At 49.7% G+C, this 15,492-nt stretch overlaps 3 protein-coding genes across 8 annotated transcripts in view; all 3 read right to left on the bottom strand.

Annotated features, from left to right (window-relative positions):
- LOC144058851 (protein FAM107B-like) overlaps positions 1–5,975 on the bottom strand; it is a 10,554-nt gene extending 4,579 nt beyond the window's left edge. The window contains exons 1-4 of one of the 5 annotated variants that reach the window (XM_077577434.1): positions 5,831–5,970; positions 4,653–4,810; positions 4,346–4,581; positions 1,597–1,654 (exon numbers count right to left, since the gene is read on the bottom strand). In XM_077577434.1, the coding sequence (XP_077433560.1) occupies positions 1,597–1,654; positions 4,346–4,558 (271 nt within the window). In that variant the 5' untranslated portion in view covers positions 4,559–4,581; positions 4,653–4,810; positions 5,831–5,970. Of the gene's footprint in view, positions 1–1,012; positions 1,390–1,596; positions 1,655–4,345; positions 4,582–4,652; positions 5,242–5,830 lie in introns of those variants that run through there. The other 4 variants (XM_077577436.1, XM_077577437.1, XM_077577439.1 and 1 more) reach the window with 4 other exon arrangements.
- Positions 5,976–6,136: 161 nt separating this feature from the next.
- LOC144059116 (uncharacterized) lies at positions 6,137–9,687 on the bottom strand. The gene is made up of 5 exons (XM_077577994.1): positions 7,639–9,687; positions 7,517–7,552; positions 7,069–7,117; positions 6,619–6,837; positions 6,137–6,513 (listed from the first exon to the last, which is right to left on the bottom strand). The coding sequence occupies exons 1-5, from the start codon at positions 7,703–7,705 to the stop codon at positions 6,477–6,479; spliced, it is 408 nt and encodes a 135-aa protein (XP_077434120.1). The 5' UTR covers positions 7,706–9,687; the 3' UTR covers positions 6,137–6,476.
- A 155-nt stretch (positions 9,688–9,842) lies between these two features.
- mkrn2 (makorin, ring finger protein, 2) lies at positions 9,843–15,296 on the bottom strand. 2 transcript variants are annotated; one of them, XM_077577976.1, is made up of 10 exons: positions 15,135–15,296; positions 13,903–14,031; positions 13,614–13,732; positions 12,519–12,644; positions 12,271–12,446; positions 12,135–12,200; positions 11,388–11,536; positions 10,557–10,667; positions 10,341–10,485; positions 9,843–10,253 (listed from the first exon to the last, which is right to left on the bottom strand). In XM_077577976.1, exons 1-10 carry the CDS (start codon positions 15,158–15,160, stop codon positions 10,068–10,070), a joined length of 1,233 nt encoding a protein of 410 aa, XP_077434102.1. In that variant the 5' UTR covers positions 15,161–15,296; the 3' UTR covers positions 9,843–10,067. The 2 variants fall into 2 exon arrangements, with proteins under 2 accessions (XP_077434102.1, XP_077434101.1); XM_077577975.1 differs by having other exon boundaries at positions 12,271–12,644.
- Between the last annotated feature and the right edge of the window lie 196 nt (positions 15,297–15,492).

Raw genomic sequence — 15,492 nt, 5'->3', positions numbered from 1 at the left:
TTTTTTCTCCACGCTAATGCACATTGTCCTCCTCTTCTGGACCAATTTCAAATGTATCGATCGATCGGTCAAATGGATGACCCTGCACACGCACACACATTGCTGGATGAGCGAAGAAAGTGAACACATCAAGTCAGGATGCCGGTCAAATTCTTGGCTCATTCTCAGGCAGAAGCTGGCGGGTGTCCTGGGGCGATGCTGGGGGGCCGAGCGATGCTGGGGGGCCGAGCGATGCTGGGGGGCCGAGCGATGCTGGGGGGCCGAGCGATGCTGGGGGGCCGAGCGATGCTGGGCCAGGTCAAGCAATCATCACAATCGTTGCCGTGTGTATGTAAGCCGGCCCCCAACGCCGCCGAGAGTTGGCGCATCTGCCAAGGTCGGGGGGAGGCAAGTTGGGTCCGAGAGAGCCGCAGTTGTGCATATTTTCGGTATTCGCTGAGCAGCAACTTTCTCCTTGGACCGCTGCCTTCGCCTTCGTCTTCGCCTTCGCCTTCGCCTGCGCCATCGCCATCGCCTTCGCCTTCACTTTCATCAATCTTCATCGCCACCTACTTGTCTCTCTTCTCCGCACAAACCTGACACAAGCAAGACCTGATTGGAGCAAGTAGAAGCCCCCATTTAAAGACCCCCCCCCCCACCCCCACCCCAATTATTTTGCCAAGCCTCCCAAAACACCACAAAAGGACATTAAAAACATTGTGTGGCAAAATAGCTTATTAGAACATTAGCGCCACCCTCTGATATTGTCCGTCCACTGCGAGAATAGCAATGAGAATTGATGGGAAATGTGTGCTGGCGCCATCTAGTGGGCGGGCTCCAATCTTGCTGGTATCTCAAGGCAAAAAAAAAAAAATGGTCATGTGATGGAAAAACTTGAATCACAATAATATTAATGATTATTTTTAAAGCGGATGAACGGACTTATTGAAGCGTTTCACTATTATTACTGTTGTTGTTTGTTTTTTAAGTTTCTGCTGTCCGTGCTCGTGCTTGCTTTCGTTTGTCGTCTTACCGCAACGAAGCAATTCCACTCTGGAGGAAATCGTGTCATCCGTCCATCCGTCTGTCTGGTCGCACGTGCATCCGTCCATGTCCTCTTGAGCGTGTGTCCGTTTCCCTCCCCGGCGAGTGAGAAGTGCCGGTCGGACGGTCGCGTCACATGATCCCATAAGCCCGCCCTTCCTTCCTTCCTTCCTTCCTTTCGTGTTCTTTCTTTCACTTCCTTCCTTTCGTGTTCTTTCTTTCACGTTGCCTTCAAGAGCGCCGCTGCGATGCTCTCAAGTGGGCGTGGCTGCTTCTGGAGTCAGCCGAGTGTCATGTGACATCATCACGCCGCCAGAGGCTAACGCTAGCCACCCTGCTAAAAACAGCAACAAAAGTCAGCACGCTTTTGTTGCTGGCGGGACGTCAGAGCGACTCGACCAGTCACACGCATTTGAGCTCTTCTAATCTCGGCCGTTTTTCTGCAGGTCAGCAGAAAACACGACAAAACGATGAGATCCGTCTACTTCCTGTCTCGTGGGTGCGCCAAATGCAAACTTTGGATCACAAATGTACATTTAGGGCTAACACACACACGCGTCCGCATTGGCTGACCTGCGCGCGTCCCGCTCGCGTTGGCGTCTCCCGGCTGCTGAGCGATGTCGTACGCCCTCTGCAGGACAAACACAAAACAGCACCGTCCTGTTAGCACGGGCCCAGGACGGCAGGAACATTTCGGCATTTCAACCTGCAACCTCTCAAAAATTCAGCGGTTGCCTGCCAATTGTTTTGCATTCTGATCATCTTTCATTCTTGTCTTCCTCTTGCGGGCTGACTGCATGGCGGGAATTCTTCTGTCGTACTCACGCGCACACACACACACACACACACTGGCTTTGGGGTTCTGTTTTTGTGGGATGTGTGTGTATGTGAATGGTTTTGTTGTGGGTTGCTCGGAGACGCTTCATCAGGCAAACACAAAGCGGCAACAACAAGGCCCCCACTGTCTGACCGAGCCCCTATGCCGGACCCCGGGCCGACCTCCTCAGAACAGAGAAGCAGCTCGTATTTCGAGAGGAAGTCAGCCCCAAATGGAATGAAATGAAATGGAATGAAAAGAAATGGAATGAAATGAAATGGAATGAAATGAAATGGAATGAAATGAAATGAAATGGAATGGAATGAAAAGAAATGGAATGAAATGGAATGAAATGAAATGAAATGAAATGAAATGAAAAGAAATGGAATGAAATGAAATGGAATGAAATGAAATGGAATGAAAAGAAATGGAATGAAAAGAAATGGAATGAAATGGAATGAAATGAAATGAAATGAAATGAAATGAAATGAAATGAAAAGAAATGGGATGGAATGGAATGAAATGAAATGAAATGAAATGAAAAGAAATGGAATGAAATGAAATGAAATGAAATGAAATGGAATGAAATGGAATGAAATGAAATGAAATGAAATGAAATGAAAAGAAATGGAATGAAATGAAATGAAATGAAATGAAATGAAATGAAATGAAATGAAAAGAAATGGAATGAAATGGAATGAAATGAAACGGAGGGTCTCCAATGAGATGTCCCCACTAGAAATGTAAACCCAACATGCCTGTGTGTGTGTGTGTGTGTATTTTTAGCTGGAGGATTTTCTGTGAGGAACTTAATTAGTCTTTAATCTGCTTTGTTTGTCACTCAAGCTGCTTCTTCCTCTCGCTCTGTCCGTGTGTGTGTCAACGCGTGTGTGCGCGCGTGTGTGCGCGCGTGTGTGCGCTCGTGCTTATGCAACGACACTTTGACTGACTCACTGATACACAAATTATGCATTAGCACTGTTTTGCTAAACAAATTGTTGTAAAGCTAAAACAACTAGCATTAGCACTAACGTGGGTTTAGCCCCGCCCCTTTGGAGGCCAGCAGCCAGGCCCCTTGACAGGCTGGGCGGTCCCCGCAAGCCTCGGAAGCGCTTCCTCCTCACGTAGCAAGTGCGGCCGTCACGTCATTTGAGCGCAGTCTGTCGCTCACTCGGGAATCTTCAGCAACAGCCAATCAGCAGCCAGGGTTCGAGGGCGGTGGCTGAACATACTGCCATGCTATTGGTCCCCGCCAACGAGTCGGCGTCCAAGAAGAGCGGAGCTAATAAATGACTGGACTGGAGAAGTAAAGCCAATGGCGGCCATCTTACGTTGCCACTCACTAAGGCTAAATCAATGGCGTGTGTGCGTGGGTGCGTGGGTGCGTGTGTGCGTGCGTGCGTGCGTGCGTCCGAACAACTGGACTGTGTGCCGGTGGTCACGACCACCGACCGACGCACCCTGACACACACACACGTGCTAGGCCACGCCCGCCCCAAAAGTCAAACAACATCTCGCTACTAACTCAAAGTTCATCAAACATTCACTAAAAAACAGCGTCATGGCGCAAACTCAGCGGGGAAGACAAACGGCCACTTCAACATCCGGACAAACGTCAGCGCCAAAACAATCACTGCATTCCGTGGGGCGGAGGTCGCGGACTTCACACTTTGACACATCAGCGCCGCGTTCCAACACTCGCACCCCCACCCATCGGCGGGAGGGCGTCTCGGCTATTTGAAATGCTTCGGAGACGGACACCGCACACACCCGCAGCCTCGCACCCGGCGACGGGAACGCGCAACCGAGGGGCACGAAGGCGGAAGCGCAAGAAATGGGACGCGGCCCCCACGCCGTTGCAAACCGGAAACGGAAACAAAGTTGATGGGTGAAAAGCCGCAAGTCCGAAGTCCCGCCTCCTCCGTGGCAGAGTCAATTGTGCAGAATGTTGGCGTGACTTCAACTTGTTTGTTTGTTTTCGTTTTCCACGACATTCATTTGCAACCAAGCCGGGAAGTGCAAAGTCCTTTCAATGTCTTGATAAAGTTGTTCGAATGTATGAAGTTGTTTGAAGGTTTTGTATTGACAAAACGGAAGCCGGATGCTCAAAATGCAGCATTTTGAGCATCAACACGAGAGAATTGAACGTCGTCACCTGCTCAAAATTGGCAGATTCTTACATTGAAAAATTAAAAGAAAATACAAAAATATATATTTTTTTAATTCAAATAAAAAAATAGAAAATTAAAAATTTAATTAAAGATGAAAGAAAACAAATTCTGCATCCATTTGAATTGACGGCGACAAATTTCAGGTAAAATTTGTCGACGAACATCACGCAAATATTAAAAATGAAGGCATGACGAATGTCAACAGATAGCGGAAGAAACGTCGTAAATGTGACGAAAAGGAACGTTTGAAGGCGAGTGCCTTGTTGTTGTAGTTGTTGTGTGAGCGCTACGCTAATGCTAAAGCTAAGCTGAAGGCAGGGAAGACGCGACGGACCTTTTTCCCATGAGACGCTCCCATGGTCCCGGCCGGCGGCGGGTTCCGTCCTCTCTCGCTCCCTCGCTCTCTCTGGCTCGCCCACTTTGCGCCAGCAGCAAGTTTTGCTCTTGCTCGCTCTTCCTCCTCCCGTCCTGGCGCGCGCGGGGCAACGTGCTGGACGCTGAGGAAGAGGCGGGTGAGGAGGAGGAAGAGGAGGCCACCTGTCCCCATCCTGACTTTCTGCTCCCGGTGTCCTGTGAAGGGATTAAAGTTAAGTGCTTTAAGTAATCTGATTACCTGCAATAGCGACGAGGTAATAGATTACATGATCCGCTGTAACAAAGTGTTGCGAGCCGGGCCGGGAGGACGCTTTCTCTCAAAATATCCCACGATGCATCTTGAAACGTAGCCAACAATGACGGTGACGAGAAAAGCAAGAAATCCCAGCATGCATTGCACCCAGACAGGAAGAACGATGTTCCCCTTTGTGAGCAGGAGAAAAAATGATGCCGGGGCTTGCATTTGACTTAACAAGCCGTCTTTGAAGTCAATTGCCTTCAATGAGTTCACGTTTTGCATGCAGCGCAAATGTGCTGATCAATCGATTCATTTGTTCATAAATTCACATTTTGTTCATTTGTTTCTTGATCTGTCAGCTCATTTACGACGACGCTCAGTTTACGGTCTTGCTTGACTTTACGACGGCGCTCAGTTTACGGTCTTGCTTGACTTTACGACGGCGCTCGGGTAACTTGTGATGTTCAAGGTTTGGAGGGAACGAGGTCAATCTCTGTGGGAATGAAAATCCGGTCCCGTGTCAACCGCTAACGCGCCGCACCCGAGCTGCCGAGCTCCTCTCGAATGCAACAGGTCATCAGTGGCCGGAAACGACGCTGACGTGTGAAACCCGGAAGTCGGTGGCATCTCCCCCATACAGTCAATTACTGCCACTTGCCAAGACTTCACTTATTAGCGCTTCTTGTCCTTCATCACATCTTTACAAATAGCAGTTTTACTTTGGTGCCGAGCAGAATAGAAAACGGAATCAAAGGAAAATGGAAAGAGAGCCTTGAGGAAGGCGTGGCCGAATCGATGAGATTTCAAGCGTCATCACAATTTGCCAAATTTGCCAAATAGACCGTGGAAAGGATGGCGAAAGATTGTGCTACTGAGCAGCGAATCACATCAAATCAAAAGGCAGCAGTACATACGGGCATTTTTAATTCATGAAAGTCTCTAAAGGATGAATTGATGGTCCCCCAAAAATCGTCAAATCATTTGACCATGGATTTGTTAATGAATCGTTGCACCTTCACCCCGAACCCAAGAATACGTTGAAAACCCTTCAAAATCTCATTTTCTTTACATGGCTCCTCAGTCTTCTCACTTGCTATTTTTTTAGTAGGATGGCAAATCATTGGAATGGACACTTTTTTTGCGGCAATTGCTTCGCTCTCACTTTCATTGATGTCGTCGCCTTTCTAACGTCACAGCTGCGCTTACCTGCAAACTCCTTCGCAGTTTGACGGGTTGCTTTTCAGCCTCCATAGTCAAACCGAACCTCTCCTATCAAACCGCAATATCCAAACTTTAGTTTGCTTTCACTTCATCCACGTCGTCTTTGTGAGCCGCAATTTTCCAAACATTTCATAAGTTGCTGCGTTATGCTGCATGCCTGCACCACACTGCCGCCGTCAGGCTAAGGCGCGCACTGCAGGGGCAGCACGAGAGAGAGAGACAGAGACAGAGAGAGAGAGAGAGAGAGAGAGAGAGAGAGAGAGAGAGAGAGAGAGAGAGAGAGAGAGAGACACACACACAAGCCATCAAGTGGATGGGCCCATAATTGGGTTACTTTTGACCCAACTGTTTTTAGAGTGAATAGTTTAATCAATGAACAAAGAATATATTGAGTTTGCTTATTTTGCTGCATGGAAGAAAAAAAACAGAAAAGTCATTTCTTTCGGTACATGTTAAAGATGTCCGTAATATCCATATGGCGACATTGGGCCGGTCTACGGCACCGTTTTGCAATACGCTGCAGCCCTTCAACGCAGCAGTGAAAATAAGCAACGGAGCAAAAGTCATCATGTTGAAAGCAAGAGTTTATTCGAGCCCGGACGGACCGTTTGTCCGCTCCAAGGAGACTTTGCTACTTCTTGGGATTCTGCAGCTGCTGCAGCAGTTGCCTGAAAACACGCAAACGCAAAACGTCAGGCAGCCTGCAGACACGAATCCAGTCCAAAACCCCGCCAGACAAACATCAGGCCCGGGACCACGTCATGAGCTCTCACTGCTTGAGGAGGATTTCCTGCCGATCCTCGCGTTGCTCCGCTCGCTCTTCTTCGGCCTCCAGCAACGCCTCGTGGCCCGAGAGGCGCTCGCGCTCGCGCTCGTAACCGGCGTCCACTTCCCGCTCCTCCCCGATTTCCCCATCGGGGAGTTCCCGTGAAAGAGGTTCGAGTGGGCCGCCGACGGCCAGTGGCGGGTACAACTTGATGGCTTCGTTTACACTGCAGCAAAACATCATTTGAGAAAGTCACTAAATAAGCAAAAGCGCAAAACGAACGGCTTCCATTTCATGGGTAAGATTGATGGAAGCTATTTTTTGTAGTTTTAAAGCATTTTCGTTTTGATCTTATTTGCTTAACGAAATTGGTTTTTGAATTTCAGTTGTATGTTTTTTGTTAACTGAAATAGTCTTAGTGTAGACATGCAGCGCGCGTGTGCGTTTTTGTCCTCACCAGGCTTGCTGCGCTGTTGCTGCAGGAAGCACGGCGGCATCGGAACACACTGAGAACACACGCGTACGCGTACACACACACACACACACACACACACACGCGCACACACACACACACACACACACACGTCACATTGGAGGTTCTATAAAGACAGCGTCCGGGTCAGCACGTGCTACAAAGTGAGCAAACATTTGTTCGTACTGCGCGCATCCAATCATTCTGAATGACGTCGATATTTGCCGATCATTCTCGGACAGCCGCCATATTGTCGAGCGTCCCGACTTTTTAATGAACTTCTCAAATGGATTGTGGACAAATATGAAGGTTTTACTGCTGCAACCGAGTCAGGTTTGTTTTGAAGACGGACGGACGGACGCAGCCGGCGGTGGGAGAAGCCAAAGCATGACGGCCGGCACGCTTCGCTCCTGATGTCGGCGCGGAGGCTCACCTGTCGCGTGCAGCACGAGGAAGACGAGCATCGCACCTGAAGGACACAAACACGCATGAGCACGCGCGCGGAACGCGCGCGGAACGCACGCGGAACGCACGCGGTGCTTTCTGGTTGCTCACCATGAACGCGAGTGAAGGCCATGGTCGTCGTTGTCGTCGTCGTCGTCGTCGTCGTCGTGGTCGTCATTGGCGCCGCTCGTCCCCGCCCTCCTTTTTATGGGCCTCCTCGCCTCCCTCCAGACATTTTCCATTTTCCGCACGCCGGCGTTAACCAAACAAGGTTTGCCTGCAGCTGCACGAGTCGACTCGTCCGACGGCTCCTTGGTGGGATTGCAAATGGCAGCCGGCGGACGTTTTGGAGCCGGTGGCCATTTTGACAAACTTTTGGACGGCCGAACGATGCAATTGTCACGGGTTTGGTCTGCGGGTCTGGGGCAGGCGGGCCAACGGCAGGCGGGCCGATGCCTGGCGGGCGCGCCAGAAGGTTCCACAAGACGACGCTGCAGGTTGTTTGAGGGGAACAAATTGTTTGTCTTGAACCAACTCAACACTTCCTGCTTCAACAAAAACGTTTTCTTCTTCTCCTTTGATGTTCGTCTGCTGTTTCAAACGTCAGCGTGAACAAATGAAACGAACGAACGGGGGTCAACATTCGTTGGGTTTCCATCCGCCCATTTTTACACAAATTTTCAAAAACATGCAAAAACAAAACTGAATGGAAATGCCAGAAATTTGGATTAAAAAGCCCCAAAATTCCCCAAAAAGTTGTTACGCTTGGACGGGGTTGCTTTTGAAGCGTTTCGAAAAAAGGGAAATGTGAAAATTTGTTTGGCCTTGGAAACAGCTTTTGCGAAGAACCGCTGGCGAGACCGGACACACGTCGCACGCACGTCTGCGGTCCAGAAGCAATGTTGGACCGAAACGTCAATTCGGTGTGAGGGCCGCGAAAGAGAAATCGTTGAAACGCAAACAAGCGAATATTCATGCGATTTTAGATGAAAAACAGCAAAGAAACAAAACCTCATACGACGTCATCGCCCAAAAAAAAGTCGACATCTTTATTTTAAAAATCTAACAAAAAGTTCCGAGATCTCCCAGGAGCATGTTTAAAAAAAAAATAAAATAAACGTAAGCAATTGTTTTCTACAGTCAATAAAGTATTCCACAATATCACAGTTTTACTTCTCTTAGTTTTAATTTCAAACAAAACCAGAAGTTTCCAGGGTTAGCAGCAGCTCTGAAAATGTTTAAATAAAAAGTTTTTTTAAAATTTGATTAGTTCCCTGAAGTGAACACTTAATGATTCTTCAAAATGGCCGATATTCGTCAAAATGCTGAATATCGATAATCGGTCTGCCCCGAGTTGTTTTGAGCAACTGCCGTGTGGCGCCGCGCTAGCACTTGAGCTAACGTTTGGCGTGCTGGCCACTCGCGTGCCGTCTGGCATCAGCAATTTGCATCCAGCGCATTCTTCATCTCGCTCACGTTGCGCTCGCTCCGTTCGCCGCAAGGCGGCTTAACGCTCATTTGCATATGAGCACGCACGGATTGCGTGTGACGCGCGCAGTTTGCTCAGCTCACATTTTTAGGGACGGGCGAGTACCGATGCAAAGTATCGATATCGGTGCCGATACCTGCCTTACTTTATGGTATCGGTACTCATGATGACATCGACAATCAGGAAGTAAAAATGACTCGTTGAGTTCAAGAGATTTGAAGTTAAAACGCTGTATTGGCGCTTTTTCGTTTAAAATGATCCGCCATCGTTTTTTGCGGGGATTTTATGTACCGATGGCATCGGTATCGGCGACTACCCAAGAATTGAGTACTTGTACTGGTATCGAACCTCCCTACATGCTTTCACAAGAGCTTGCAAATTCATCCTTCAATTCCAAAAAAGGCGCCCGCCGAGAAAGAAAAGCGAGTGAAGACAAACAAAGAGGAAGAAAGAAAAGAGGACAAACAAAAGGGAAGGAACAAGCAACCATGGCAAGGTGCGACAAAAAAAGAAAGAAAAACACAAAGAGAAAAATAAGCATAAGGAAGGAATGGTACACAAGACGATGAGGCACAGTCCAAAAAAAAAGGGGGCGGGGCATAAAAGTGAGAATTTTGTCTTCTTCACTGGCCTTAATTGTGGAATGGAAAAAAAAGTAGAGGGGGAAGAAAAGAAAGGATGGAAAGTCTAGAAAATAAAGAGAAATAATGAAGGAAAAGAAAAGAAAAAGGATAGAAAAAAAAGTACAAGACACAAAAAGGAAAGAAAAACGTGAGCGAAGTTCTGAAAGGAAAAAAAGACTTTGCAAGTGAAGAGCGCAAGAATCTTGTGTCGTGACAACAACTTTCTTTTATTACGCTGGAGACAAACACGAGAATAAAAGCCGGCTCGCATCTTGCGAAAGCGGCTCAAACTTTTCTAGTGTCTATAAATAGATCAAATTCCGCCGCAGGCAGGAAGTGACACGCGCGCCAAGACGCCATCGCCACGCGCACGTGTGTGTGTGTGTGTGTTTAGCTGACAACGCCGCGTCTCTCATGGTGGCCGTCTTTTACTGCTGCTGGTGCTGCTGCTGGTCCGGGTCCGGGGCGGGCTCGGGCCCATCGTGGCCCGGCGCCGACATCTGCATGAAGAGCTCCCTCAGCTCGGCCATGTCGTCGTCCGGGGGCGGCGCTCGGCCGGCGGGGTTGTGCTCGCGCTCCTCGATGAAGTCCCACAAGCGCACGTTGTTCATGAACTGGCGGGAAAAAGCAAAACACAAGCTTGAAGAGAGACGGCCGAGACGGCCGTGACGGCGGCGGCCATGACGGCGGCGGGCGCTGACCCGGATGTTGCCCTCCGAGCTCAGCTGCTTGCGCGGCTTCTCCGCCTCGGCCCGGCTTCCGTCCGGGAAGGCGTGCAGGTACAGACACTTCCCTCCGAAGGGGCACGAGCCGCGACCCTGGTCGAAGTACTTGCACGCCTTCTTGCTGCGCACACACACGGGAAGCGGCGCTTGTAACGAGCGCGTTTTGCCGGCAGCCGGCCGCCGTCCGCTCACCTGACTCCGGACTTGAAGAGCTCGATGAGGTTGTCCTTGTCGTCCTGCTCCTCCACCCAGTACACCGACGGGATGACGAACTCCGACACCACGCGGCACTCGGGGCACGACCTGCCGGAAGACGGCGGTCGCGTGTCACCGCACTTTTGGCTTTGCTTTGGACTGGCCTTGCGAGGTCCGTTTGTCGTCAGGGTTCCTTCCCAGGCGGCAGACCTTTTTAGGACATTTGGGAGCCGTTTGCGGCTTTGAACGAACCCTGACGAGAAAGCGGCAAACGTTGGCCGGCCCCCTCTTTCTACTTTTTGGGGAATTTTTTCGACTCCCCTGCTGGACACTTGGAGAACTGCAAGCGCGTCGGCAGAGCAAAACAAAGCAAGTGAGGACAAATACAGAAAGAGAGAGCGGACGAGAGCGAGACAATTTGCGGCCTCATTACGGAAAAGAAAGTAGCGGGAACATTAAAACATCTGCGGCGAACAGTCGGCTGCGGCTTTTATGTGGAACAGACTCCAGGAAGCCCCAAATTTCGCTTACAGTCCGGAAATGACTATTATGTTGAGGTTTCAAAATGCGCATGGGTTGAAAACCTTGCTTGGGTTCTTGTGATTTGCTCATCAACGTTCTGCTTCGATCGCAAATATGCAAAAGCCAAAAGCAGAAGAAATTTCCGGATCTCGTTCTTTTTAAAACAAGGATGCAACGCGTGTGGCGCCGCTTGTAGCGCCGCGTGGCGACGCTTGTGGCGCCGCGTGGCGACGCGTGTGGCGCCGCGTGTGGCGCCGCGTGTGGCGCCGCTTGTGGCGCCGCTTGTGGCGACCCGCCGTGCCTCACTTGATGATCTTGTTGCTGAAGTTGCGCGTGCATCGCCACTGCCGGATGCACGCCAGGCAGAAGATGTGACAGCACGAGGACAAAATGCCAAAGCGGCGCTCCGACGGGACGGCCTTCTGCACCACCACCTCCATGCAGATGGCGCACACCTTCGGACAGAACAAGAACAAAACATCATCGGCGTCGTCGTTGCTCGCTTTGGAAGAAAGCGAGCAAGAAGAAGAAGAAACAATTTAGTGGAAAGCAACTGAAATAAGTTGAAAGGCCCGTTCGATCGACCGAGTCGTGAGCAGGCTTATTAAAATATTTGGGAATTTTTCCTTTTATATTTAGTTAGATTGAATTCTTTTTCAGGGTGGTTCGGTTACTTTTTATTAGTTTTAGTTATTTAAAAAATGCTTAGTGTTAGTCATCTCTTCTTTCTTACGTGTATCACTTGAGGTGGCAAATGTCGGTCCGCAAAGTCAAAAGCCTGCCACAGCTTGGCTTTAGCCATTGATGCTAGCTCGCTCGCTAGCTAGCTAGCACCCGGGGTTACTGTGACATGGTTTGGACTTTGTGGACCTGGATTTGCCACCTCTGCTTTTGAGCAATATTTATTAAACACCAAAGTCAAATGAAAAAAGTAACCCATTTCTTAGCTAGCGTTGGATTTCAATAGTGCTCGGAAGTGCACTCAGTCCAAACGGAACCGTCAAGCGGCTGAGACGAGCCGCGCGTTTGCACGTGACGACGGCGGCGCCGTACCTTGTCCTGACTGAGCTGCGCAGCGAAGGCTTTCTCCATGTCCCTCTCGAAGGCCAGCAGGCACATCTGCACGCAGAGCAACATCATGACATCACCGACCCGTCAGGTCACAGCGGCGCCGGGGGGGCGGGGTCACCTTTTCGTGGGCCCGCCGCTGCTCGGCGTCGTGCGGGTGCAGCACGCGCAGCCGGCACACATCGCACTGGTCGCCGTGCAGGTACGGGCAGCCGTCCTCGTAGAAGCAGCGGCCGGCGGCGGCGTACGGACACAGCTGGGAAAAGTCCTGGTAGGCTCCGCCCATCTGGGGAGGAGCTACGCTCGCCCCCGCCGACGACCACCCATTAGTGGAGGCCATTTGAGGCGTCGCTGCGAGCGGCGTCCCACCTTGTTCTGGCGCCGAGGCTTCCAGGCCCGTCCTGATGGCGTCCACGTACGAGTGGGGAGACGCGGCGGGGACCTCGGCACTCGGGGCGACCGTCGGACCGCCGAACACGCCGTCGAGCTGCCCCACTGAGTCACACACGTGATTTCCTTTCAATGTGGTGGCGGGCGCGCGTCCTCGCCATTTTGTTTTGAGTGTCGTCAGAGGCGGCCGTCGTCATTGACTGGAATTGATGATTGATGGAAGTGCCCACCTTTTGCCGCGTGCTTCAGCACTTTCAGCGAATGCTTGATCACGCGAAGCCTCACAACAATACACGGATGGAGACTCACCGCCATCGGCAGAAGTCATCCGTAATCGGTGCTCAGTCTGTGCATTTTTTCCAGGCTTCGCATGATCAAGCATTCCTTGAAAGAAGGACGCGGCAAAAGGTGGGCACTTCCATCAATCATCAATTCCAGTCAATGACGATGCCTACATCCGTGTGTCGTCGTTAGGCACGGACCGATGACTGCTCGAAAAAGTCACGGTTGCAAAAAGCACCGCTAAGATGGCCGCCGGTAACGAGCTGAGGGCCCGTCAGAGCGGGGCCCGATTTGATTGGCTGCTTGCCCAGTGGAGACAAGATGCGGCCTCGTTCAAGTTAATCAGGGCTTGTCACTTTCCTTGGTGAGTGGAGAGGTGAGGGGCGAGCAGTTACGCACGGAGGAGGACCGAGGGATCAAAGCGACACCTTTTGCTCTGTTGTTGCCTTAAGTGCATTTGTCATGAGATAAATACATTCATTCATTCATAAAGATGCCAGTGGTACGAGTTAGCCAAAAGGACAACCTGAGTAAAGCACAGGCTAAAAATAGCTCACCAGTGTCGGGACACTGTGACTTACGAGGAAGAATTTAAACAGAAGAAGATGGTGATTTATTAAAAAACGTAACCATAGTACACAACGTTTCTTAATGTAGCAAATATTTCCCAATTGATTTTGTTTGTTGTTATTTGTCCAAATATTTGCCATTCGAATGTCGCCAGATTTGTGCTCGCGCCCGAATGGAATTATCGGCCCATGCCTCGTCATGTGTGTGCGTGTCCCTATTGACCTTGGCCGTCTCTCATTGGCTTCCTGGTGTCCGGTCTGACCGAAGCTCCGCCTCCGGGACCCGCCTTGTTCTCAGACGCTCCGCCCCCTCCTCTGTAGGACGGTTTGATGTGGTCGTATCTGCAAATGCGGACGGTCAAACAATTAAGTCTCGGTTTTGCCAGGTGCGACTTGCGCAATCGTTTTTCCTGTGGCAATACGAGCGCCCGTCGACACGCACTCGTCGCGTTTCCTGCGTTCCCGCGAGAGGCCGGCGGCCGTCACGATGTGCGAACGTGTTTTGCGCTGACCTGCATCGTTCCCCGTAGGCGCAAACTCCTCTCTGGTAGAACTTGCAGATGGTGGAAGGCTTGCTGCTGGACGGGTCGTGCGAGAACATGCAGCGGCTGCCCTCGCGGCACACGCCGTGCAGGAAGTACCTGCGGCGGGCGCAAAGGCAGCAGCAAATCGGACATTGGCCTCAAATTGCATTCATCCACTCACAAACTTTTTCTCTCTCTCTTTTTTATTGGCGACTTTTCGATTGTCTCCCCAACTTGGTGCCACATCGTGAGCAAAGTGCAAACACAAAGTCCAGTTGCCAACTTGTGTTCAATCAACACACGATGGAAGTTCAGCTAAAGGCTTGTTTTCCATTGTTCAATTTTGAAAGGAAAAACTGGAGATGACAAATACAAAGGGAAAAAAATTAAGTAAATTAAGAAAAAAGAAAGAAGAAAAAGGTTATGCTGCAACATTATTGTATTTTTTTTTTTTTGTATATGGTATTTTCCTTGGCTGACATAACTAAAATGATGTTATCTTTTGCTTTCTTGAAATTGAGAACATGTGCTAGATTAGGGCATTTAAAAGCATTAAGCTTCAGCCCTAATCCTTTCGGCCAGCTACATACAGTATTTTAATTTAAAAAGGTATTTCTCATAATCAGATATTCATTTGGTAATAGCTGGACCATGGTATGCACGAACATTCATTCCTATGTAGAATAACGTAAGGTAATGTAGTTGTACTCTCTTATATTGTTATTTACAGGACGACGACATAAACACGCGTGCAGTTGTACGTATTGGAGCTCGACCTATCCAGCCCATATTTGTCTTTTGAGATGAATACTGTAACCGAACCCCCACAAGTCACACGGATAAGAAACTTTAAACAACACATGGATCATTCTACCCACACGATACAAACAAGTACAGTATCGTTTGAATGATGTCGGTGGTTTGGAGTGACGCTGGCGCACGTTAGTGACGTCACGCCATGATTTGGAAATTGGAATGATTATATTAGATCTGTTCTTTCTTTTTTTAAATACGCCGATATTCTAATAAGCGGTGATATAACGCAGGACGCCGATTGACTGAAGGCGGTGTAAGATAAGTGTCGTTCGAGAAGATAACGGCTAAAAACATTAGCAGGAGGCTAAAACACACTCTCACATAAGACACGCGCAGACAGACGCGCAGTAAGCAGACGGACAAGCGAGCGACAAACAAACGGACAGTTGCTCGCTCGGACTTACCGGCAGGTGACCTGTTTGGTGCTCATCTTCCCCACGGAGCCTCCAAATGTTTGCTAAGGCTAGCTCCGTTACGCTAGCTAGCTAGCTAACGTCCACTTGTGTGCCCGTTTGACTGACAGCCGCGTGTGCACAAACGCGTCCGGGTAGCAAGCAACAACGTTCCTACGCGTCAAAAAGGTTCCGACCGGGGGGAAAAACCGTCAACCATGTTTAAAAATAAATAAATAATATATATATATTTTTTAATGATCAGTCAAACAAACCAAACGATGTGTGTGTTTACTATACTGTTTGTGGGCAAATTTGTGCTCAGAGAACACATTTGATTGTGGAGGTGAAAATCAGAGGTGGGCACTTC

This window comes from Vanacampus margaritifer, chromosome 10, assembly GCF_051991255.1.
Source record: "Vanacampus margaritifer isolate UIUO_Vmar chromosome 10, RoL_Vmar_1.0, whole genome shotgun sequence".
Taxonomy (NCBI): domain Eukaryota; kingdom Metazoa; phylum Chordata; class Actinopteri; order Syngnathiformes; family Syngnathidae; genus Vanacampus; species Vanacampus margaritifer.
Note: the sequence above shows the minus strand (reverse complement) of the source record. Positions and strands in the feature narration are given on the sequence as shown.

Excerpts from the sequence above, each read along its gene's own strand:
- LOC144059116 (XM_077577994.1), bottom strand. The coding sequence starts at position 7,705 with ATGACGACCACGACGACGACGACGACGACGACGACAACGACGACCATG. Across the intron at positions 7,118-7,516 it reads CCTCGTGCTGCACGCGACAG|TGTGTTCCGATGCCGCCGTG; the intron begins GTGAGCCTCCGC and ends GTGTGTTCTCAG. Across the intron at positions 6,838-7,068 it reads GCAACAGCGCAGCAAGCCTG|TGTAAACGAAGCCATCAAGT; the intron begins GTGAGGACAAAA and ends GTTTTGCTGCAG.
- mkrn2 (XM_077577975.1), bottom strand. The coding sequence starts at position 15,160 with ATGAGCACCAAACAGGTCACCTGCCG. Across the intron at positions 11,537-12,134 it reads CGCAGCTCAGTCAGGACAAG|GTGTGCGCCATCTGCATGGA; the intron begins GTACGGCGCCGC and ends TTCTGTCCGAAG. Across the intron at positions 10,668-11,387 it reads TTCAGCAACAAGATCATCAA|GTCGTGCCCCGAGTGCCGCG; the intron begins GTGAGGCACGGC and ends GTCTTCCGGCAG.